General features: G+C 60.2%; 3 protein-coding genes across 3 annotated transcripts; 2 read left to right on the top strand and 1 right to left on the bottom strand.

The window, feature by feature from the left end:
• The first annotated feature begins 733 nt into the window (after nucleotides 1-733).
• On the top strand, nucleotides 734-12,626 carry TESK1 (testis associated actin remodelling kinase 1). Its single transcript, XM_082301963.1, has 10 exons — nucleotides 734-1,090; nucleotides 7,879-8,000; nucleotides 8,139-8,187; nucleotides 8,411-8,557; nucleotides 8,735-8,817; nucleotides 9,165-9,255; nucleotides 9,484-9,567; nucleotides 10,020-10,109; nucleotides 10,271-10,421; nucleotides 10,663-12,626. Exons 1-10 carry the CDS (start codon nucleotides 872-874, stop codon nucleotides 11,703-11,705), a joined length of 2,079 nt encoding a protein of 692 aa, XP_082158089.1. The 5' UTR covers nucleotides 734-871; the 3' UTR covers nucleotides 11,706-12,626.
• A 1,628-nt stretch (nucleotides 12,627-14,254) lies between these two features.
• LOC309585178 (B-cell differentiation antigen CD72-like) lies at nucleotides 14,255-17,551 on the bottom strand (the record flags this gene model as incomplete). The annotated part of the gene is made up of 7 exons (XM_082301710.1): nucleotides 14,255-14,393; nucleotides 15,286-15,437; nucleotides 15,771-15,919; nucleotides 16,161-16,475; nucleotides 17,004-17,090; nucleotides 17,298-17,387; nucleotides 17,473-17,551. The coding sequence occupies 7 exons, from the start codon at nucleotides 17,549-17,551 to the stop codon at nucleotides 14,255-14,257; spliced, it is 1,011 nt and encodes a 336-aa protein (XP_082157836.1).
• A 1,695-nt stretch (nucleotides 17,552-19,246) lies between these two features.
• On the top strand, nucleotides 19,247-23,144 carry LOC309585177 (B-cell differentiation antigen CD72-like; the record flags this gene model as incomplete). Its single annotated transcript, XM_082301709.1, has 6 exons — nucleotides 19,247-19,373; nucleotides 19,473-19,571; nucleotides 20,383-20,697; nucleotides 20,827-20,975; nucleotides 21,523-21,573; nucleotides 23,043-23,144. The coding sequence occupies 6 exons, from the start codon at nucleotides 19,247-19,249 to the stop codon at nucleotides 23,142-23,144; spliced, it is 843 nt and encodes a 280-aa protein (XP_082157835.1).
• Between the last annotated feature and the right edge of the window lie 224 nt (nucleotides 23,145-23,368).

Here is a 23,368-nt window from a genome sequence, read left to right as displayed (position 1 = left end):
CACTTCCCTGCCCCTCAGGAGGGCAGATCGCACTGCCCCCGAGACACCGCCCAGGCTGGGGTGGGCACACGGGGAGAATCAGAGCCCCTGCGTAGAGATCCAAGCCTATACCAATGGGGCTCATCCTGCCAGCAGCTGCTTGTATGGGGGAACTGGTCCCACAACACTGTATAGGGTGGGGCTGGATGTATGGGGAGATCGGATCAGACCTCCGCGCCTTTTGTCCATCCATCAGGGACTGGGCGCTACGAGGACAAAGAGAGTCCCATAGCTACACGGAGAATCCGGGCAGGGCCCAGGGGAGAAAGGAAGTCCCGCACCTACAGTGCGCATCCAGGTGGGACCCAGGGGAGGAAGACTCCCATGCCTGTATGGCGCATCCAGGGGTTGGGGACAGTCAAAGCCCCGTGTCCGTGCACGTAAAGCCGTGCCCCGGGATCTCAGGGCCTCACAGCCCACCCTGGCGCGTAGGGAGACGCCCTCTCGGCACCCACCGGAGGCCGATGCCGGTGGTTGCGGACATCGGGGCGTGCGGGACCCCGCGGTGCCCGCCGGGGCAGGGCGGTGTCGGGGGTGGGGGGGGGGGGCTCCTGCTGGGCTCGGCGGCGACGGCGGCGGGTCCCAAGGAGTTAAGGGCTGTCCCCGCCCCGGCCCCGCCCCGCCGGTGCCAGCGCTCGGGGCGGCGGAGGCGCAGCGCCGGGCCGCGGCGGGGGTCGGGAGGGCGCCGGCGCCGGGCCATGAGCGCGGAGCGCCCCGGAGCGCCGCCCGCCCCGCGCCGCCGCCGCCGCCGCCGCCGCCGCTGCTAGCATCGCCCCGGGCGCCGGGAAAGCGGCGGCGCCGCGGCCGCGCGGCTGTCCCGGAGGGGATGTGAATGGCTCTGGGGGTGCTCGGCGGGACCGACATGGAGTGGGAGAAGCTGCCGCGGCGGCCCGGGGAGGGCGAGGGGGAGGCGGCGGGGCCGTGGCCGGGCTGCGGGCGGCTGCGGCCCTCCTCGTACCGGGCGCTGCGCAGCGCCGTCTCCACCCTGGCGCGCATCGACGACTTCTACTGCGAGAAGATCGGGGCCGGCTTCTTCTCCGAGGTCTTCAAGGTGTGCGGGGCGGGAGCGGGGATGGCGGTCCGCGGGGCATCCCGCCGGGATCGGGCATCCCCCGGGACCGCGGCAACAACGCAGCTCCGGCCGCACCCTCGACTCGGGACTGGTGGTCCCCACCTCCAGCCCCGGCAGCCGGGCGAGCCGAGGGGTGCTCGAGGCGGTGCCGTGCGGCGGGGACATGGGGACCCCGCCGCCCGCCCCGTCCCGGCCGCGGCGTTGTGCCTCCATCGCCCCGAGCAGGGGGAGGGGAGCGCCGGCTCTGTTTACAGCCGGGGAGGCTGAGCGCTCCGAGCGCTGCGCCGTGGGTTGCGCGGGGGGTCGGGTGGCGGGCAGCCCAGCCCCGGGGACCCCTGTCGAAAGGCTGGAGACCCGAACCCACCCAGGGTGTGCCTGTGGCAGGGAATCCAGGCAACGTTCCTAGCCACTCCAAGGTGATGTCCGGCGTTGCCGGGCCTGCTGGGCAGGTGATGTGCAGGATTCCCCACGGGAGCCCCACGAAGGTGTCTGGCTGTGGGACAGGGGTGTGATGCCGTAGAACGGCACGGAGCTGGGACCCCAGAGCTGTCTTTGTCCTCCGTCCTCTCTGGAGCTGTCAGGGTGGGGATGCCTGTGTGTGGTCCGTGCCTAGGATAGGGGTGTGTGAGTGCTGGTGGGGAGCTCAGGGTCTCCAACAGTGAGGCAGGGGTGCGTGGTGACAGTATCCTGCCAGCCCAGTGCGCTGCTGCTGGGGACGAAGGGCTGTGCCTCGGTGTCAGCACCACCTCTCCCGGCAGAGGGGAGGTGTGTGCATGTGTTGTTTTGTGCCTCAGCATCACTGAAGGTGCCATAAGCCACTGGGTGAGGACTGTCCCTAAGTGGTGATCGATCTAGCGGCTTCATATCCCTCAAAGAGCAGCTTAGGGCTGGGCACAACCCCCACTGCCTGCCACCACAGTCACTGGGGTCACAGGCAGCGCAACTGGGCATCCACATCCTGGCAGTACCCTGGGGACCCTCTCCAGCCCTGACATCATTCCCCACTCAGCAGGGAGACCCCCAAGACCCATCTCCTCTTCAGCCACAAAAGAGGTGTCCTGTGAGGGGCATGGAAGGTGTGCAGTGGGGTCCCTCTCCTCCGTGTTCCTTCCTGGAGGTCCCAGTGGAGCCATGACCTCCCTGCTGGCTGGGTTCCTGCTATTGATCTCTGGCTTGGAGCGCACAGCAGCACCTTGGAGCAGAGGGAGGCATTTAATAAAGTCAGGCGTGGATATGGCTCTTTAATAATGGATGCTTCCGTGTCTCAGCAAGGCCACAGTCTCTTCTTGCCTCACTGTTTGTTTTGCCAGTCTCTGCGGGAGCCACAAAATGCTCCTTCTCCCACACGTTATGTTCTTGTGGGGCTGCTGGCATGTAGGATTTGGGAGACTGGCAAAGGTTGAGGGGTGGGATGGGGATCAGGAGTCGACATGCGTGCATGGTGGCAAGGAAGCAGGGACGGGAGAGGGCCAGATGGGGCTTTGTGCTCGTGCGGTGGGTTGAGTCCAAGAGCTCAGCAGGATGGTGGGGTAAGCCTGGGATCTGAGCTGGGGTTTGGCTGCCTGAGCTTGCGAGGAGGACAGAGCTTGGCAGGGCAGCCCAGGACCCATTTTCCTCCCACCTCCCTTGTTTCTTCTATAGCTTTCCAAGGCTTGTGGGCACTTGAATCTGCCTCCTCTGTGTGGCTGCTGAGTCCTATGTCATTCCAGCCTTGGTGGGTGTGGGGGACAGGGAGGGGACCTGGATATCTCTGCCCCTGCACAGGTAGCTCAGTCCCAGTGTGCACCTGAGCCAGGGCCAGGCAGGGTGCTGGCAAGCATCTGACTGTCTTCTCAGCATTGAAGCCAAAGGGCTCAGAGTGTCCGAGCCCTGGTGTCCCAAGCTAGCCGCTCCAATCCTGCTCCAGCCAAGCACCTCTCTCAGAAGGGCTGTCCAGAGCAAACAGGAGACACCAGTGACAAGAAGCTGCTCTTTTTCATGGCGCTTGTTCATAGCTGATCCCCCACTGTGCTGCAGAGCAGGGCTGTTTTCCCTCTGGAGCAGCTGGTTCTCATTGCCTTTCCCTGTGCAATTTCAGAGGCACTAGCCCCCCCGTTTTCTCAGATACACAGACATTGCAGGAAGCCACCTCTCTATTTCCAATTGACTGAGCAGATTGAGCCAGGTCTGTTTGTGCCAGGCATTTTCTCCAGCCCTTAAACCACTGTTGCATGTCTTCCCCAAATCCCGCTCTTACTTTCCCATGCGCTGTCTGCAGTAGACATGGGGGCTGTGGGCAGCATCCTTGGGGCTGTATCCAGAGGTCTTCACTCATCTGAGTCTCAGCCTTATGCCCTGATGTTGCACATCCTCTTGGAAATGCCATTTCCCAGGGTGCACCTCTATGATGTGCTCTGCCTAGCGCCCCATTTCCACGGCATTTTGTGTGTGTGTGTGTGTGTGTGTGGATTAGCAGCTCCCAGCACAGCCAGAGCTCAGGAGAAGGTTTTGGCATTGCTGTCACCTGCCTGTCTCTGCTCGCTTCCTCGCCAACCTTTGGGATTTTCTATTTACTTCCAATTTTCCGGTGCAACTAATGGAGCAACTCACTCCCTCTTATCTGCTGCCCTTCATCAGGGACCTTGTCTTGTTTTATGGAGAGTGAAGCAGCGTGACACCGATGGGGAAACTAAGGCAAGGAGGGAGGAAGTGAATTTGCCAAGGTCAGCCAGCCGTGGCAAGGCTGGGAGCAGGCCTGGCCCCACAGTTGCCACTTGGGAGTCCTGGGCATGGGAAATGTGTTGTGCTTACCAGCTGGAGATCTGCCAGCACCTCTCCTGCTCTATCATGGGGCGTGCTCCAGGCTTGCCAGTGAGGGCAGGCAGTGATCTGCCACCACGGTGTAACACTGGAACTGCTGTGGCTCCTGGTGTGCCCACAATGTCACTCCTGGGAGAACAGGAGGTGGGGGCTCAAACACTCTCCAGGAGCAGGTGCTTTGTCTCTTCCTCAAAGTCTGTCTTGACTGATTCTGCCTTTTCTGTTTGATGGGCACGTTTCCCAGTCCCACCCGGTTGTGTTATTGGGATTCCTGTGAGCTCAGATGCAGCTGTTGTGGGTGGCTGCGGGGTTACCAGTGGCATTGCTCGCTCCCTTGCCCTGCTCCTGTCTTCCGCACAGAACTCTGCAGTGAGGGGTGCAGGGTGGTGTCCCTGTGTGACTGTGCCTTGCCTGTGTGGGGCAGGGGGCAAGGGAATATGCAGAGAGTGGGGCTGTGTGCCAGGCTGTCCCCAGTGCAGGGTGCAGGGGGGCTGGCTGCTGAGGCCTTCTGAGTGGGGAGATGTCAGGGAGCTTTGCCCCATGTCTAGACGGGAGCGCTGGCTGCGGGGAGGGAGCAGGCCGTCTGCTTGCTCTGATTAGCATGCTCTTTAAATAAGACTCTAATTTCCGCTGTTAAAAGAGCTCAGATCCCTTGTGCCCAGGCTGGGGCTGCCGCCAGCCTGTCCCATCCCCCAGCCCTGTGTGCTGGCAACAGATGGGATGGGGACCAACGTGCCATGGCACCCCGGCTCAGCCACAGTAGCCCCATGAAGTGCCCAGTGAATCAGCCATGTGGGATGCCAGGGAGCATCAGTGAGGGGTGAGGGCTTGCCTGTTTCCTGGGGGGGGGGACAAGTAGCTTTCCCTCCCCCTGCAGCCCCATACGACTGCCCGGCTGAGCTCAGCTCTGGGGAACGCGCTGGGATTCCTGGGCGCCATCCCAGAGTTCGTGAGAGAGTCGAGAGGAGAGACCTTCCTGCCCAAGGAGGTTGTGCTGCCCGCTGCCTTCCCTGGATGTCAGTGAGGGAGGAAACCCCCTTAGTGAGGGGCTTCAATCCCCTGGGGTCATGGCTTGTGCCCTTTGCTGCTGTGTGTGCATCAGAGGGCGCCCAGGGCTCTGAGCTGGTGCTAGCATCTGGACAGACTGGGTAAACAAGGCCAGTGCATGTGAGATCCATGGGAAGGGAGCATAACTCCTTCCCTGCTTATCAAGGTATGGGCTGGCCTTGAGCCACAGAACTTGCAGGGGAGATGGCACAACAGGGCCTCACAAGTGAGCTCAGGACATTAGACACCCTCAAGGACCCATGGGCATGGGGCTGGGAGCCCCTGGAGCCCTTCCTACCCCTGGGGATGGAGTCATGGAAAAAGACATCAGAGCAGAGCTGTATGGGCCAGGAGCTTCTGGGATCCCTGAGATAATTCCTGGAGAAGCAGCTTTCACCAGACCTTCCCTCCCCTAGTCTGCCTCTCCTCTAATCTTAAGGTGTCCAGCAGCACGTGACTGCACTCAGACCTCACCCAGCTTATTCCAATGGCAGGTGGCTTTTTAATGAGGAATTAAGCCACGGGCACATGTCGACTGTGTGGGGCTGAGCTGGTGCCCACCAGACGCTGCTCCCTGATGCGGGGCTGCTGCTGCTTGCAGGGAGCTGGGCGGCCCTATGGCACATGGCCACCGAGTGCCAGCATTGTGTGTGCCGCGCGGCATTCCCGACGTGGGCGCGTGGCGCCGGAGCCTTGCCGCCTCCAGCCGTCCCGGCGGGGATGAGCCTGCCTGCGCCACTGAGCCAGGTCCTGCCGTCTGGCAGCTGCTGGTCCCAGCCAAACTGACCGAGCCAGTCCTGCCAGCCGCACATGGCATGGGAAAGGAAGCACTGCCGCCGGGAGAGCTGGGTCAGGAGTGATGGGTTTTGCTGGGCAGCAGCTAGCACCAGGGGCTCGGCAAGGCTTTGGATTCTGCTGGCCTTGTCCACGCTCTGGCTTCCTCAACCCCCGGCTCCATGGGGAGCTGGAGGAACCAAGGGAGACTGTGCCCACCCTGCTTTCATCACGCAGGCCTCCTCCTTAAAGCTTGCACTGAAGCCTGGCTGAGAGCCCAGCTTCTGTTTCTGGTGGTGCCCTCAGCTGCCCTGCCAACAAGGATGAGGTGGACAGAAGACAGCGATGGTGGGGATGGGGTGGGGTTGCCCCTTGCCCTTGGTCCAGGTGTGACCAAGGAGTCCTGGGGCAGGAGTCCAGCATGATGTTGGCAGCAGTTGCAGGTGCTGCTGGGCAGTGGTGTGGTGAGCAGAGTAGTGAGCACTGGGACGACTTGGAGCACCATTAGATGGAGCACTCTGGGTGCTCCCCACAGCAGACACTGCAGTGTCACCCTGAGACAGGCTCAGTATGTCCAGTGCTCAGCAAGGAGGAGGCATGGGGAAATCCACCCTCCCTTCTCCCTGTAGCATGGTGGGGTGCCAGGATAGGGACCTGTGGTGGCAGGTATCTGAGGTGTCCCTTTCCCACTCGTCCCATTCTGAGCTCTGCTGTCACGTGGCCCATGTCGGTGGGTCAGGAATGCCAGCTGGCTGTCTGAGACTGGCTGGAGGTGACAAAGGCGTAACTGGAGCAGGGCGCCCACAGGCAGGTGTCTGCTGAATTATTCAAAGCCTCTCCATGATCTCAGTGAGCTGATGGTGGCACAGCCTCTCACTTCCACTCTGACTGGGACTGGTTTGGCATCAGTGCACACAGACATGTAGAGGGATCTTCACAGAGCACTCGTTTCCCCCAGGCCCTTTAGAAGGGATGTGTTGCTGCCCCATCCCCTGGGTATTTTCTGCTGGATAGATCCATGGCATGCACCCCAGGACAGCTGCTCCCTGAGCAATGCCAGTCATGGGGTGAGAGGAGAGCCCTGGAGGGCCCAGCATGCCAGCTTCCCTCTGTTGTGGTGGGGACAAGGGCCAAGCTGCGAGCTGGATGGGGGTGCTGGGGATCCTGCTTCCAGCCAACCCCCTGTGTTTTGCCTGGGAAGGCAATCCCTGAGGTGAGGGGTGTTGTGGGGGTGTTGTGGGGCTGGCAGCGGCTCAACAGCCTCAGCCAGCATCGACTAAAAAGGACAAGAGCAGGGAGCTGACGGCAGCGCTGAGGAATGCCTGCGCCTCCGTGCACAGCTTCTTGTGTGCTGGGGGGCAGCTGGGATCCATGGGGTTGTCCCCCCAGGCAGCTGCTGCTCCAAGGCGGGGGTGGCATCCCACCCCCAGCACCTGCTCAGGAGGGGACCCTCAGCACTGGTTTGGCCCCCCCATGACAGTGCTGGGTCAGGGCATCCCGTGCTCTTCCCTTGCCCTGCACATGCCAGGGAGCTGCAGATGGACGGGGTGTCCGTGCTTGGCCATGCTCCAGCTGCTGTTCTTGGCAGGGGACCAGGCCCCCAGATCGTATGACAGCATCGGGCTGGGACTGGCTAAATATACAGCTCATCCGAGCACCATGCCCTGCCAGGCTGGGGTCAAGCACTACGGAAGTGTTTGCCACACCTAGAGCTGGTTCTGAGGGGCATTGTGCCCCCTTTCTTCTCCACCCCATGCTGGTAGGGTCTGGCTAGGTGGTGCTGACCTGAAAAAAGCCCTCCCTGGTGCTTCCCCGTCCTGCACTTGCCTGTTTCTACAGTAGGGCTGTGCTCACAGCTTGTGGGAGCTGTTGTTGCCTCTCGGGAGTTCAGGGCAGTGTAGCGCAGTGGAGGGAGCATAACAGGGTGCCCCAGCGAGGATGGGGATGTGTGTCATCAGTACTGGGAGTGCTTGGAAATGTGGGGAGAGTGCCCCTCTAGCCCTAGTGGTCGCTGGGGTGCCATATGCCTTGGGCACATGGGATGCTTAGCACCTCTTCTGGGGCTGGGGTGGGAGCCACGTGAAGCGTGGTGTCCATGGGGGCTGCAGAGGTACATGGGGCTCAACCTGTCCTGCGTCCCCCTCCAGGTGCGGCACCGCCAGTCAGGGCAGATCATGGTGCTGAAGATGAACAAGCTGACCAGCAACCGGGGCAACATGCTGCGGGAGGTGCAGCTGATGAACCGCCTTTCGCACCCCAACATCCTCAGGTACGACCTGCTCCCCCACTGCTGGCCCCATTGCCCCCCTTTTTCCTAGCCTGGGGGTTTGGAGCTACTGCTGATGCTGGATAAGCTCCTGGGGCTGGTCCCTGCCACGGCCACCCTCAGGTCCCCTCTATCTTACAGGTTCATGGGGGTGTGTGTGCACCAGGGACAGCTGCACGCGCTGACAGAGGTAAGAGTGTGGCAGCAGCTATGAGTCTTGGGGTTCCTGCAAGCCTGGGGAAGGGACAGTGATACTTGTGGAGACACATTCTTGGCCTGAGACATGTGCATGCAAGGCCTGCTGGGAGGCTGTGCTGTGGGGTGGTTGGAAGATGCATTAGAATGAGAGATGGGCAGCCGGTGTTGTGGGCGGGAGGGACGCAGTGATGCGATGGTCTGGCTCTCCCCATCAGTACATCAACGGTGGGAACCTGGAGCAGCTGCTGGACAGCCCTGTGCCCCTCTCCTGGTCCATGCGTGTCAAGCTGGCCCTCGACATCGCCCATGGCCTACGCTACCTGCACTCCAAGGGCATTTTCCACCGCGACCTCACCTCCAAGGTACGGGATGCTCCAAGGCACTGCGTTGCCCTCCTTGTCCCATACCCGTGTTGCTACCTTGCTGCCCCAGGCGTGGCAGGCTGGGGAGCAGGAGGCTGTGTTGTGCTGGGGCATCCTGGGAGCCCCAGAGAGGCAGGGCTGGTGCAGTTGGTGTGACAGGTCCTCCTGTGCCCCCAGAACTGCCTGGTGCGCTGCGAGGCCAGTGGCTACACAGCTGTAGTGGGTGACTTCGGCTTGGCGGAAAAGATCCCCACCTACAGGTACGTGGGCAGCATCCATCTGTCCATCCCCATCCCTGGAGCCCACCCAGAGCCCAGGCTGGAGAGGGATGGACATTGGGGATGCAGCTAAAAGGGTAGAAATGGGGGTGGTGAGGTGGTCCCTGGCAGGGGGGACTCCAGGAGCAGGTGGACACATTTGGGAATGGCTGGGAGGGAATGAAGAAGGGGGTGGTGTGGTTGGGGAGAGATGTGTTTGTAGGGTGCATGGAGGAGGGTTAGCCCAGGAAGGGAGATGGAGATGGTGATTTGGACTGCTGCAGCAGAAGGGGGGAAGGTTGGACATTTGGGGGACTGGGCAGCTCCTGATACTCCACCATGTCTCCCAGTGAGGGCAGCGAGAAGGAGCCGCTGGCCGTGGTGGGCTCCCCGTACTGGATGGCACCCGAGGTGCTGCGTGGGGAGATCTACAATGAGAAGGTGAGGCTGCCCTGCATGGGGCTTTACTCAGGCTTGTGCTGCCACTGGTTTGCAGAGTTTGCAGTCCTGGGGTGCACCTAGAGGGAAGGAATGGGGCATCCCTCTGGTGACGCGGTGGCAGAGCCCCGGTGTGGCTCTGCAGGGAGGAGCAGGGCTGTGGCCTTGCAGAATGGTGGGCACATCACCTCAGGGCTGCGGCATACTGCCCTGACTCCCCACTCTCTGCAGGCCGATGTGTTTGCATACGGCATCATCCTGTGTGAGACCATCGCTCGTGTCCCAGCTGACCCCGACTACCTGCCCCGCACTGAGGTGACTCTGGGATGGGAACAGGGGGAGCTGTGGGTAGCAGCACTGGGGCTGGGACCACTTCATCAAACAGAGGGGGGCATTCTGTGTTGGGCAGAGACCCCTGTGCAGGACTGGTCCCATATCTCAGGGCAGGGGTGCTGTGTCCCGCTTGCTGTCCAGGGAGGGGTGGTCTCTGCTGGTAACCTCAGAACCCAATAGTCAGCCTGAGCAGAACAGGACAATTGGATTCAGGCAGAGAGCCGAAGAGATGTCTGTGTCCCAGCATCCCCCAACCTTACCCCAATTTGGGGTGACATCAGGGTCCTCCTCTGTGTCCCAGCTGGGGTGCTTCCAGGTCCACAGCCCTGTGTGACAGCACAGGGTGGGGGGCGGTGCCAGGCCGTATTGGGTCCCCTGGGCCTGGTGGTGCTCCAGGAGACCCAACCTCACTCTTCTTCCTTTCCCTGGTGCAGGATTTTGGTCTGGACGTCACCACTTTCCGCACCATGGTGGGAATTGACTGCCCGGCGGCCTTCCTCCAGCTGGCTTTTCACTGCTGCAGTGTGAGACTCCCACCTCCACTGCCCTTCCCTGCCAGCACAGGCGGGCAGGACAGGCTGCCTTGCCTGCTTACAGGAAGAGCAGGGAGCTGCCTTTGCTATGCAAGGCTCCCTGGGGTGCTTGAGGAGGCACAGACCTGACGGGAAATTCCTCCTGCCCACAGATGGAGCCCACCTCCCGCCCCTCATTCCTGGAAATCACGCAGTGCCTGGAGAGCATCCTGCAGCACCAGCTGAGAGCCGAGGGTGCCGGGGCCACCCTGTTCGGCATCGGGGAGAGCCTGTCTGCATCTGGAACTGCAGCCACACTCAGTGGTACGTGGGCGTCTCGGGGACAGGCCGTAGCAGGGTGCAAAGATGGGGGAGTGTGAGGTGTCCCGTCCTACCCCATCAGCTGTAGGGGAAGGAGACAGGGGCGTGTGATGTCTGCAGGATGGAGCTGGCCCCTGTTCCTCCCTTGGGGTGTGCCCCATAGTTATTGGGTGCCCAACGCCCCATAGCACCATGCATGGGCAGCTGCTCGCTGCTGGTAACACTGTCCTGTGCCCGTGTCCAGGAGTGACCAGGAGGTCAGCCAGCCATACTGAGCAGTCGCCCCTGCATGAGGTGGGGACACAGCACCTGCAGCCAGACCAGCGCCTGTCCCGCAGCCAGTCTGACATGTTCCCTCCCAAGTCACCTGCCCTGCTGTTGCCACTGGAGCCTTACAGCGGGGCCAGGTCCAAGGAAACGTCCCCCCGTGTCAACCCCTTCTCCCAGCGTGAGGACCTGAAGGGGGGGAAGATCAAGCTCTTTGATACGCCGAGCAAGTCGGTCATCTCGCTCACCTTCAACCTGCCACCCCCCGCCCCGCTGCAGCTCAGCTCCCCAGTGACACCTGAGCCTGCCATGGAGGTTCAGTGTGACTTCTCAGCACCCACCACCAGCCCCCGCAAGTGCCACTCTCTGCCCTCCTCTCCTGAGCTGCCCCACCGGGGGGGCCTGGAGCTGGGTGTGGGGTCCCCTCATCCCACTGATGACCCCCAGCCCCCTGCCCTCCTCCCTCCCCCAGCATGGGGAAGAGCCTCTACCCCCAGCTCCAGGGCAGATGAGCAGATGGACTGCGGCCCAGACAGCTCTGAGCCGCCGCAGCCCACCCCACTCCCCCTCAGCAGCAATTTCATCCGCACCGCATCCTCGGGCACACAGCCCTGGCAGCCAGACGTGCGAGCCCCCAACGGGCTCCTCATCAACAACAACCACATGATGGTCAGCAAACCTCTGGCCTGGGGCAGTGGGCTGGAGCACGGCTTCTCCGAGCTCAGCATCTCCTGTGCGGCGGCGCTGGAGCGGACAGAGCGCTCGGCCATGCTGCCTGGGCACAGCTCTGGTGCCATGCTGGAGCAGGATGATGTGCTGCCCTGCCCCGGCTGCTGCCTGAGTCCTTTCAGCTTCAGCTTAGCCTCCATCTGCCACCGGCCAGCGCCCAGCCCGCCCCGCTACCAGAACCTCAACTGTGAGGCCAGAAGCCTCATCTGCCATGATCGGGGCCAACACCAGAAAGCTCCGGGGCCAGTGCTGGCTGAGCCCAGCCTGAAGCTGCCGGAGGCACAGTCCTAGTGATGGGGACCCCAGGGCTTGCACCCCTCTGCAGCCACAGCACTGGGCAGTGCAGGAGCTTGGCACGTCCCCACGGTCTGTCCTCACTCGGCACGTGGTGGCCACCAGTGGCTGTGGTGCCGAGTGCTGTGGCTGCCGTGGCGCTGCCCAGGCACTTGGGCACCCACCCCACCAGGATCAGCCTTGGGGATCTGCAGGGAACCCTGGAGGTGGGCTGGGTCTCTGCTGGGGACCAAAGTGCAATAACACTGCTGCCCTGAGCACTGCCCCAAGCGGCAGGGCTGGTCCCCCGCGGGGGCCACGGGGCTCAAGCCCTGGGTCCAGGACCCCCTTTCCCCAAGGGCTCACCCCTCTGCAGGCTCTCGCAGAGGGGTATACAATGAGCCTGCTACCTTGGGAGAACTGGGAGTTCCTTGCACCCAGGTGGGTGAGAGGGACTGGGCTGGGGTAGAGAGGTCAGCGTGTGTATGTGTGTTTTTGGGGATCCTGGGGGGCTGGTGGGTGAACCCACAAGCGCGGGGAGCACAGCCAGTCCCTGACATGGGGAGAAGAGGGCAGGGGACCGTAGAGGGGCAATGCCCATGGGCAGTGCACGGGGAGGATTGCCAGCACTGGGGTTGTCCCTGCCTGACCGATGCAGGGGGTTGGGTGCTGAGTCAGCACAGCGCCTCACATCCCCCTGGCACCCAGGTTTGGGAGCAGGATGCTGGCAGAGGGGCCAGGATGCCATCCTGGCATCATGGGGATGGGGCCAGTGGGCAGCACAGCTAGGCTGCCTGGCCCCCGGCAAGGGTGGGAGCCGGCTTTCCTCCCTCCTGCACAATGCACTGGTGAATGCAGAACTCTTTGTGTTTTTTATTATTATTAATAATTGCTAGTAATATATACCCAGCTTATTTAAAGTGTTCAATAAAAACTGAATGTCCCAGCAACTTGGACTGCTGGTTCTGTCTCTTGGATGTACATCAGATGTGGGCCCAGAAGTTTGCATGGTCTTGCCTGGGCATTCTGGGGAACTCCTCCAGGACTGCAAAGCAGCCTTGCTCAGCCCAAGATCTCAACTCCCCTAAAGCGCCCATCTCGATTGAGATGACTTCAGACAAATTCCCATTCATTATTTAGGTCCTTTGGGTTCGTGCCCTTGAGCCCATGTTTGTCATGGTACACAAGAAAGCAAAGAGCAGACGAACTGGGTCTCTTTATTGCTACAAAGTGGGTTCAGCCATCGGACAAGACAGACAAGTGACACGTGCCACCTCCAAAAAGCCTGCCTTTAACACCCTTTTGCTCTTCATGCAAGCTCACTCACATAGCAGTTAATCAGCTATATATGGCACACACAACCCCATCGTAAATCGAGAGCATTTTCGCCTGGTTGAGCACAACTTCCTCTGCTCTCACCTGGCTGCAGTGTTACATCAGGGCTGCTTTGCTTAATCTTCACATGTGCACATGTGTAGCAGCTATTTAAAGTCCGGATGAGTTGTCTCGCAAAGTGTCAGCCTGCTACACGTGCCGGAGTTAACTTTTGCTTTTGAAAGGCACAATCACACCATAGGACCCTAAAGGTCACTGCTCTACTTTCTAATTAGCACAAAAAAAATCCCCAAACGTCAGCACAGGCACCGGCCAGTTCAGACTCAGCTTCCCTCCTTGGGCGCCGAGGCTTTGCTGAGGCCGTTGAGTGCTGGGTTGTCTGAAAGCCATGGCCAAGCTGCTCCTGCAGTGGGGTCAGGCAGAAAATTCCTGCTGTGGGGAGGGGACTGCGTGGAGGGTGGGGCTGTGCTGTCCCCAGCACCTACTCCTGGCATGCCAGCACTGCAGCTGTCTCCATGCTGGGCATGCGGCATGGCTCCAGCTCTGAGTGTCAGTGCTTGCTCCATTCTGCAGCCAGTCCTGGGTTCCCCATTGCCCACCAGCCCTCATGCTCAGGAAGACCCAAAGTGTCCCATGCAGGTGTGGGGTGGGCTGTGGGGCCTGTACCACTCAGCCAAAGCATATCAGCTGGAGACAAAGGGCCACTGGGCATCAGTGGGAAGGACCTGGGTGGCCCAGGGGCAGCGGGCTGTGAAAGGGAAGTGGTTTTCTTGAATGGATGGGATATCCTGGGCAAGGATGCAGCAAGGCTGGAGCAGAGGCAGTGCAGGATGCAGGTGCTGCAGGGGAAAGCAGAGGAGGGTGAGGGTGAAGGTGAAGGGGAGGGTGAGATGCTGCCCAGCCTCCACCACATGCAACAGGGCTGGGAAAGCACCTCACCAAGGGTTTTCCCCCATCTTGTCCCTTTGCTGAGCCATGGCTTCAGGTAGTCCTCGAGCAACCTCAGACTCAGAACGCCTGTGGCAGCAAAGGGATGGAGGCAGGCTCCATCCAGCACAGGGAGGTGACCACATTCCTCTCCCTTTCCAAGGGAGGGGGTCAACATGCCCCAGGCAGAGCTGCAGGCTTCCCGCTTTCCTCCCTACACACCCCACAGGCCCCGTGCGTCCCAGACTCAGCAGAACCTGGTGTGGGCAGACTCACCACAGCAGTGCTGGGGCCAGCAGCCATCATCACCTGAAAGGGAGGCTTGGCCCTGCTGCCTTCTCACAGATCCAGAGGTGCAGGTCTTTGGGACCAGTGCACTGGGTGGGTTTGATACTCCCTCGGCTTATTATGGCACAGGTTCCATTCGATTTTGACTGCCACGGCCTGAATGGGGAAACAACACATCAGGCACTGACATGTTCTTTCTACAAACCTGGCCGAGGCAGCTGCGGCTGCTGAGAGCTGCCTTTCATACACTGGCAGAGGAGGGGTTGGATGCTGCAGTCAAACGGGGGATCCCCCAGTCCTCCCCTACTGATTTCACAGGCTGAAGGCTCAGCTGACGCATCCCTGCACTTCCTCGGGCAGGCTGAGAAACAATTGTGCAAAAGGTTTGCAGTGCTTGCGACACCCCTTTAGCCTTCCCCCTCTCAGCCTTGCTGCTGGGGGTTGTTCCATGCCTGCAGTGGGGAGAGCCAGGCCCTCCCTGAAGGCACGTGGATGACCAGAGGAGCTGGCCTGAGCCCTGGGTCTGCATTGGAGGCAGCCCCCGTGGCAGGGCTGAGGATGGAGGGCCAGGTACCCAGAACCTGGCCAGACAGGTTTGTTCCTCCCCAGTGCTCTCAGACACTGTAAGAGGAAGCAGCAGCAAGCTGAGGAGGTGGTGCACGTGGCAGGCAGGAGCCCAGGACTCTCCACAGACAGGAAGGCTTGATCTCCCTTTGGAGAGGAATCAAGAAGGCATGTGGCGTATAGAGGTGGTGCTCAAACACCTTGCCTAGGCCCCAAATAAAACCTGGGGTTTCTTCTATCCACTCTTGCTGTCTCCTGTTTCACATGCCCTGCATTTTACCCACCCCCGTGAGTCTTGGCTTTCCATTTGCTTGTCCTCTAAGCATCTCATCACACCACTGCACCCACCTTCCCTCAGTCCCTGCTGCTCTGATGCTCTTTGTTTCCCAGGGCCTGTGCCTGGAACTGGGCACTGGTGGGATTTAAAATGCTTCCTAGAGCCATGCCAGAGGAAGGGAGTTTTGGCAAGAGTGATGCCCCGTACCTTTCGTAAAGGGATCCATCCACCCAGAACCAGGCCTCCGAGACCCCGTCGCTCTCCGGATCCTCTTCCTCCAGCCAGCTGTATTCGTACCAGGGAAAACTGCCCTTCTGCAGTCCAATCCAGTAAGGGACATCTGCATTCTTCAGGAAGGTCTGGAGAAGAAGAAAAAGTGCCTTTCTATGTTTTATTCCATGCAACCTATGTACTGCAGTAGTGTGTACTTAGCAGGAGGGTCATCATCTCGCCAAGGAGCCCCTGGGGCTGGAGCTTCTTGAGGCAGGACAGCTGAGCAGCCCTGGTGCCCTGCTCCAGCTTGGGAAACATCCAGGGGTGCCAGAGCCTTTCTGTCCAATGTCAACCAGCAGCCATGTGCTCCAGAGAACAGCCTTGCACCCTCCAATGTTTTAGCAGGACAGGGGGCCCCCAGAACAGTGCTGGGGACCCCATCACTTCATCTTCTGCCCTCAGCTCCCCCAGCACCCTACCGGCACAGTCCAACGACTCCAGGATTTGGTGATCAGGAGCTGAGAATATGTCTTCTCACACTCATCTCTGCTGTCTTCCCATGTCTTCTTCTCCGAGGAGATGAAGAGGCACTTGCCCCTGTACAGCAGCCAGCCCGAAGGGCAGCAATCTGTGGGTAGGGGCATAGCTCAGGGGCTTGCTCAGCCACAGATGCCCTGGGAGGGAACAAGGAACAGCCCCACACCTTCCCAGTGGATATCACAGGCTCAGCATCTGCTCCAGGCATAGCTTCAGCCTTTGGACCACCCTGTCCACACCATGTGGCCAAAAAAGCCACATTTGCCCCTTGGCACCTGCTGAGGGGTGCCAGTCACCTGGAGCACCCCATCCCTGCTCCATCATCACTCTACCTATAGCTGTGCAGGAGCGCAGGAGGGCCACGGTGTTCTCGCTGTTGTTGAGCCTCCCCTGCACCTCCTGCACCTCCCTCTCTGTCTTGCCCAGGACCCCCGTGACACGACGCAGCTCCGCGTTCAGCCTGTTCAGCTCCAGCTGGCTGATGTTGCCCTCATGCCACGCTCGCTGCAGCTCTTCTCTGGCCCATGCCAGCTCCAGCTGTGTCTGCTCCAGGCTCTGCTCCCGTGCCCGCAGCTCCTGTGACAGGCGGCCCTGCTCGGCCGCGTGCTTGCGGGAGGTGTCCTGCAGGCTGCGGGTGACCTGCCAGTCTGGGGACAGAGTGGGTGAGCTGAGGCATAGGCTTGGGACAGTCTGGATGTGGGACTGACCCTGCTTAAGGCAGGTAGGATGGGCAGGGCAAGGCAGGGAGTTATCCATGCTGAGTGGGAAAGGATGGGAGGGAAGGGCACAGCAAGGAAGTGTACGGTTAAGGGTTGGGCAGGATCTGGCAGGGAAGAGCAGGGCAAGGCAGGATGGGGTGTAGGAGCAGAAGCAGCAGGTCAGGAGCAGGGAAGGTGCAGCAATATGAGGCTGGGCAACGCCAGGATGCAAAACAAAAGAAGCAGAAATTGAGAGTAAGGCAAGGAAGGTGGATGATGGGAAGCAAAGGAGGTGGTCAGGATGTGCGAGAGATATAGGCCAGCTTGTGGCAGACAGGGCAGAGGGACTCACCAGTGAGTGTGCATGAGTATGCCTCTATTCACCCCCCCCCACTCACCCACAGCACCCACCCCAGCCCAGATGCCTCCCTGACCCAGCCACTCCCTGCCCCAAATGTTCACAGTCCCCTGACTCACAGCAAGCCCCCAGGGCCACAGCGGCCACCAGCAGCAGGCAAGTTGCCAGCAGACCCACAGGGAGGCACCACCGACGGGACCAGCGCCCTGCACAACACAACAGACCACAGATATCACCTGAAGAGCTAGAAAACTGCTGGCAGCCCCCAGACCTCCTTCCTGCAGGCAGCAGAGTGGTGGCAAGGTGGCACAGATGGCATAGTGTGGGTGATGGGAGTGGGAGGACCCCAAAACACCACCCACTACCCACACCAGAACCATCCTGGGTCCGCTGGAATCCAGCTGGATACTCACCTGGGCTGGGCTCTGCCCCGTCCCCATCCTGCCCTGCCAGCGCTGGCTGCGTGTTGTCATAGGGGCTCTCTGCCTCATTCATGCCGAGGGCTGTTGGAGGAAGGCAGGGGAGAGCAGCTGAGGCCGTGGGGTTGAGCATGGCAGGGACAGCGTGGCGGGGCTGGTGGGCTCTCACCTGCCTCCAGTGCCTGGCTGGCCACACTCCGGCCCCCCATCACCTTGGCAAACCTCAGGTCAGCATAAAGCTGGGCCATGTAGGCAAACGCTGGGCAAGCCCTGAGCCCTGCTGACTCCCGCTCCGCACTGGGGACCTTTCTGAGATGTCCCTGTTCCTGGCGATTGTGTCGTCTCTCAGACGTGCAAAGGAGAAGTGCAGCCAGCATCTGCAGAAGCAGAAGTTTGCTCTGCACTGTAGCAGATGGGACCAGTGAGGCACGGCTGCGGGGACGAGCACCCTCTCATTGGTCCCAGAAACACTGGCCCGTCCCCTCCCATGCCCTAAAAATGCTCATGGTCCCCCTCAGCACAGGGCACGGCCAGGGCAGCACAGCCAGAGGTCACAGCAGTGGAAGAGCAAAGGACAGACCCAATCCATGGGCTAGGGGAGAGCTGGGGGAGAGCAGGGCAATCCTGAATACAGGAGCAAATTGCCATGTGGACAGCTCTGTGGAGGGCCGGAGGTCCTCACAGACAGATATTTCCCCTCCCAGCCTCTGAGAATGGGAATTTCCCCATGATGTAATTTGTCCCACTGCCTCTCATCCCCTCCCCGGTCCCTGTCTAAGAAGATCCCAGCTTTGGCATTGCTCCAAAACACCCCCGGAGAGTTAGAAAGATCAGTGACATCTCTTTGCCTTCCCTTCCCAAGACCACAATCCCAGCATTCACAATACCTTCTTCTTGGTCCCTCCAGGCCCTCAGCCTCTCAGAGGTCTCCACTGAACTGTGTCCAGAGAAGGGCAGTTTTCAGAAGGGATGCCGCCAAACCTTCCCACTGCCTCCCACTCCCACTGCCTTCCCACTGCCTCCCACTGTCTTCCAGATGGGCGCATCTGAACACAGCCAGTCCCTGGGACAGCACTGGGACAGCACTAGAGGCACACAGTGGAGCTGGTGGAGCATTACAAGGCCACTGTCCATCACCTCTGCAAGAGCAAGGGAGGTTCTTCCTCAGTGGAGAAAGGCAAAAACCAAAGCTAGCTTCAAAGGGGACAGGAAGGAGATTTGGAAAGCTAAAGGTTAGGCAACCTCTACTCAATCTCCTGGAAGAAAATGGAGCATGTCCTCCTGGGGATGCAGGGGCCCAGACCCAGGGAGGACAGGCAGGGGAGAGGCCAGTGGGGTTTATTGGGTGACTGCCCAATGTACCTCCTACTGCTGGGAAGCACTGGCCTTGGGATGAGGGGAAAGAAATGGGGCCATTTATCATGACCCTTCTGTGGCTGGGGTTTGGTTTTCCATAGTGTACTTGCTGGCAGAGTGGAGAAACGTGGCTATGATGAGAGGAGAAGTGAAAGCTTGTGCTGCAATGTAGAAATCCCTTTTAGGCACTAGGGCAGCGATGCTCAGAATCTGGAGCAGAGCACAAAGAGGGAACCTCCATCCTGGATGGGGTCAGCACCAAAGCTACCTGTTCCCATCTGGAAGACAGACCTGCTCTCCCCTGCCCTAGGGAATTTGGTCAATTCTCTGTAGGCTGAGCCCTACATCTCTGCCAGATGCTCCAGCGCCGAGCTGCACTGCCCCAGTGCCATCCCAGGGGACATTTACCAATTTCGGGGTGCGGAGGACGGTAAGATGGTGGTGCCGGGCCAATGGCAGGGCGCGGGTGCCGTGGCCGTACTTTCCCCTCTGCCGCGCCTCAGCACACTTCTGCTTCTGCAGAAACCAGCTGCTTTTGTCCTTTGAAGCGGAGCAGAGCCCGCAGGGCCATCGGGGCCGCTCGGGGCATGGCCCAGAGCGTGGTCTATGCCGACCTGAAGTTTGCCGCGGGCCCTCCATCCACCGTCCCCGATGAGGATGACAGTCCCTACGAGAACGTCCCGCTGGGGCCGGTGACAGCAGCGCCCAGCCCAGGTGGGAACCCGGCAGCAGCCGCTGCCGCGGGGACGCCCCGGAGCGCGGTGGCGGCAGAGGGACCACGGGGTGATGCCTGCGGGTGCTCGTCTCTTGCAGGGCGCTGGACACGGCGATGGCGCGTCCCCAGAGCGCTGCTGGCAGCCAGCCTGCTCCTGCTGCTGCTGGTGGTGGCCGTCGTGGTCCTGGGGGCTTACTGTGAGTCGGTGACTGCCGCGGGGGGGGCAGCCGGGAGGGCGGCAGCAGGAGCGGGGTCGGGCTGGGCGAGGGACAGGCTGCTGGGGGCTGCCAGGGAGGAGGGGGGCTGGGGCTGGGGTGGGGGGCTGGGGCTGGGGTCCGGGGCTCTTGCTTGGCCACCAGGAGCTGCCTCCCGCTGCCTTTCCCACTATCTCCCCTTGCCTCCCCTTTCCTCCCCTTGCCTTTTCCACTGCCTTCCACCGCCTTCCATTGCCTTCCCACTGCCTCCCACCCCTCCCCATGGTCTTGCCGCTGTCTTCCCACTACCTACCAATCCCTCCCACTGCCTCCCACTGTCTGTCACTGCCTCCCACTGTCTCCCACTTCCTCCCACAGTCTTCCCACTGCCTCCCACTCCCTCCCACTGCCTCCCACTGTCTTTCCACTGCCTCCCACGGTGTTCCCACTGCCTCCCACTGCCTCCTACAGTGTTCCTGCTGCCTTCCCACTGCCTTCTCACTGCCTTCCCACTGCCTTCCCACTGCCTCCCACTGCCTCCCACAGTGCTCCTGCTGCCTTCCCACTGCCTTCCCACTGCTTCCCACTGCCTTCCACAGATTCTCATTGAGTCTCCTTGCCTTCCCAATGTCTCCCACTGCCTTCCAATGTCTCCCCTCCACTTGCCACCATGGGGGCTTCCTCTCCCTTCCCACTGGCACCCCCAGGACAATCTCCATCCACAGCCAGATACTCTTATCCTACTCTTCCTTGCTCGAGTCATGCCCCAGGCAAGGCCCCATGCCCACGTCCAGCTCAACTGCCCTGTCCCCAGACTGGCAGGTCACCCGCAGCCTGCAGGACACCTCCCGTGAGCACATGGCCGAGCAGGGCCGCCTGTCACAGGAGCTGCGGGCACGGGAGCAGAGCCTGGAGCAGACACAGCTGGAGCTGGCATGGGCCAGAGAAGAGCTGCAGCGAGTGTGGCACAAGTACAACATCTCCCAGATGGAGCTGGAAAGCAGGAATGCTGAGCTGGGGCATACCCAGCAGGAGCTGGCTGTGTTGCAGGAGGAGGTGCAGGTGGTGCAGGGGAAGCTCAACACCAGCAAGAACCTTGTGAGCAGCCTGCGTGCCTGCGTGAACACAGGTAGAGCCTGATGGGGATGGGGCACAGGTGGTGTTGCTGCTGCGAAGATGCAGGGGCTGAACTCAGCCAGGCTGAGGCCCCTAAGCATCCACGGAAGGATGAGCACCTGAGCTGTGCCCCTGCCCCCAGATTGCTGCCCCAGGGGCTGGGTACTCTACAGGAGCAAGTGTCTCTACATCTCAATGGCAAAGAAGAGCTGGCAGGATAGCCACCAAGACTGTGCAGAGAGATCTGCTCAACTGCTGGTCCTAGATGACTGGTCACCATTGCTAGTGCCGGTATGGAGCAGGGGGGTTGTGGTACCCCAGGAGGGTGGGCCTGGGCAGAGCCCTGCTGGGCCAGCTGCAGCACTATCTGTGGAGCTGGCGGGGTGGCACCATGAGCCCCGGGTTCCCATCCTGGAAGGCTGGGGGAAGAAGCACAGCCAGCCCTGGGGCTCCTGGGCACCTGGCAAGCACTGGCCATGAAACAGGTGGTTGACAGCTTCTCTCCCTCCCAGCATTTTGTGCAGGCATCTAATGCAAGGTACTGGATTGGAGCAAGAATTTTTTATGAGACAGGATCTTCTGTATGGAGGGACAGCAAATACCCGTAAGTGCAAAGAGTCCTTAGCCCAAGCACCTGCTGTTTTGCCATGCTAGAAGGGTGCTGTTTTGCCCCTGTGACACCCCTCAGCAAAGGGGGTGATGGTCCCATGAGCAGAGCCCCAAGGGAGGGGGGTGAAGGTAGACCCAAGCTGTGGGGTGCAGGGCCAAATATCCAAGTGGCAGAGAAGAAGAGCAGGAGGAGGAATGTGACACTTCCTCAGACTGGTCTGTGTGCCAGGTGCCCTGCCTGCCCCAGCAGTACTGGGATCTGTGGGAAGTGGTGTCCACGGTGAGGATGTTGTCACTGCTGCTCTGAGATGTGCCCTCTTTCCTAGGAAACGCTATAATTCAGACTGCTGGTCAGTAGGTAATGAGGAATTATGGAGTTTGACGTGCAAGAATCTCTTCCAGTGGATCTGCGAGAAATCCCCAAACCTGAGCAGTGCATCCGAGACCCGACCTCCTTTTCTGACCAAGGACTGACTGCTGCCACTCCCCTCCATCACTGAACTCAGGAACAGGACCTGGGGGTACACCCTGGGACTCTGTCCCCTTTGCACACTGCCTCAATTGCCTTGCAAAACTGCTGGGAAAGGGTGTGTCTATTTTAAAGCAAGGATTATGGAAAACAGACCTTATTCCCCTCTCCCACACTCATGCATACATGTATTATAGTGCTTTGTACTGTGCCCCTGTGTGTCCTTGTGTGCCCTGGCCAGCAGAGCTCTGACCAAGGTGTCCAGTGCAGAGCCCAACTCCCACCTTCTTGGTTACTCCAAAGCTGCCAGGGGTGCAGGATCTGCCATTTGCATCTTTTTGGAGCTGGGGGAGGACACATCGATGTCCTCAACCTGTCCGTTTTGGGGAGTCCTGTGGATTTACAGCCTGTCCCTTCTCTCAGTATTGACAGCTCTTGTCCTGTCCTTTCTCCTGCCTTCCTCACCTGCTCAGGGCTTTGGGCTGGTCCTGCCTGGAAAGGGTGCTGACAGTGGTGCCATCAGCATGAAAAACTGCTGGGAAGCCCTGAGACTGTATAGGAAATGAAGGAGTGCTGGGGAGCCTTGAGAACATGGTGGGTGAATAAGGAAACCATGGGAGGAAAATGAGTGCAGTGAAGAGCCCTAAGACCATGGGAGGTGAATGTGGGAATCCTGAGACCATGGAAAGAAAGGAGGTGCAGCGGAGCTGCAAATGAGGGTGCTCCTGAAAAAGTGAAGGTGCACTGGAAAGACAATGGGAGAGAGGAGAGAGCACTGGGGAGACTTGGGAACATGAGGAAAAGGGGAGACCCCTGCCACCAAGGGGGAAAGATCCCTAAGAATGTGGTGGGACTTGATCTGCCAAAGGAGGGTGATGAGAGACCCCTGTCCAGGACCCACTTGGGGTGCGTGGGGGAATCCAGAAGGAGCACTGACCCTCCCTGTCTCACTCAGTGTTTCTGCAGAGAGGGGAATATGTTGGGAACCATTTTTCTGAGCTGGACTTGAGACAGCCAGCACAGCTTCATCACAAGTCCTGCCTAACCAACCCAGTGGCCTTCTACAATGGAGCAATTGCATCAGTGAACAAGGGAAGGGTTACACGTGTCTTCTGTCTGGACTTCTGTAAAGCCTTCAACACAGTCCCCCTCTAAACTGGAGAGAGATGGATTCGATGGGTGAACTGTACAGTGGGTAAGGTTGGACAGCTGCATCCAGAAGATAGTGCTCAGTGGCTCAGTGTCCTGATGTGGACATTGGTGATAATGTTGGCCCTCAGGGATCCACCTTGGGACCAATGTTATTAAGTGCTTTTGTCAACAACGTGAACAGTGGAATCAAGTGCACCCTCAGCAAGTTTGCATGTGACACCAAGCTGTGAGGTGTGTTTGACACACCTGAAGGACAGGATGCCATCCAGAGGGACCTGGACAAGCTTGAGGAGTGGTCCATGGGAACATCATGAGGTTTAACAAGACCAAGTGCTGGTGCTGCACCTGGGTCAGGGCAATCCCCAGTATCAGCATAGGCTGGGCATGAACAGACCCAGAGCAGCCCTGCCCAGAAGGACTTGGGGGTGCTGTGGGTGAGAGGCTGGACATGCCC

This window comes from Coloeus monedula (assembly GCF_965178545.1).
Source record: "Coloeus monedula genome assembly, chromosome: Z".
Lineage (NCBI taxonomy): Eukaryota > Metazoa > Chordata > Aves > Passeriformes > Corvidae > Coloeus > Coloeus monedula.
The sequence above is the reverse complement of the archived record's forward strand: the minus strand, read 5'-3'. Positions and strand labels throughout refer to the sequence as shown.

Bases quoted from the DNA above. Each gene is read 5' to 3' on its own strand.
- TESK1 (XM_082301963.1), top strand. From the start codon at position 872: ATGGCTCTGGGGGTGCTCGGCGGGACCGACATGGAGTGGGAGAAGCTG. The intron at 9,256-9,483 runs GTGAGGCTGCCC...CACTCTCTGCAG, and splicing joins GGGAGATCTACAATGAGAAG to GCCGATGTGTTTGCATACGG. The intron at 10,422-10,662 runs GTACGTGGGCGT...GCCCGTGTCCAG, and splicing joins AACTGCAGCCACACTCAGTG to GAGTGACCAGGAGGTCAGCC.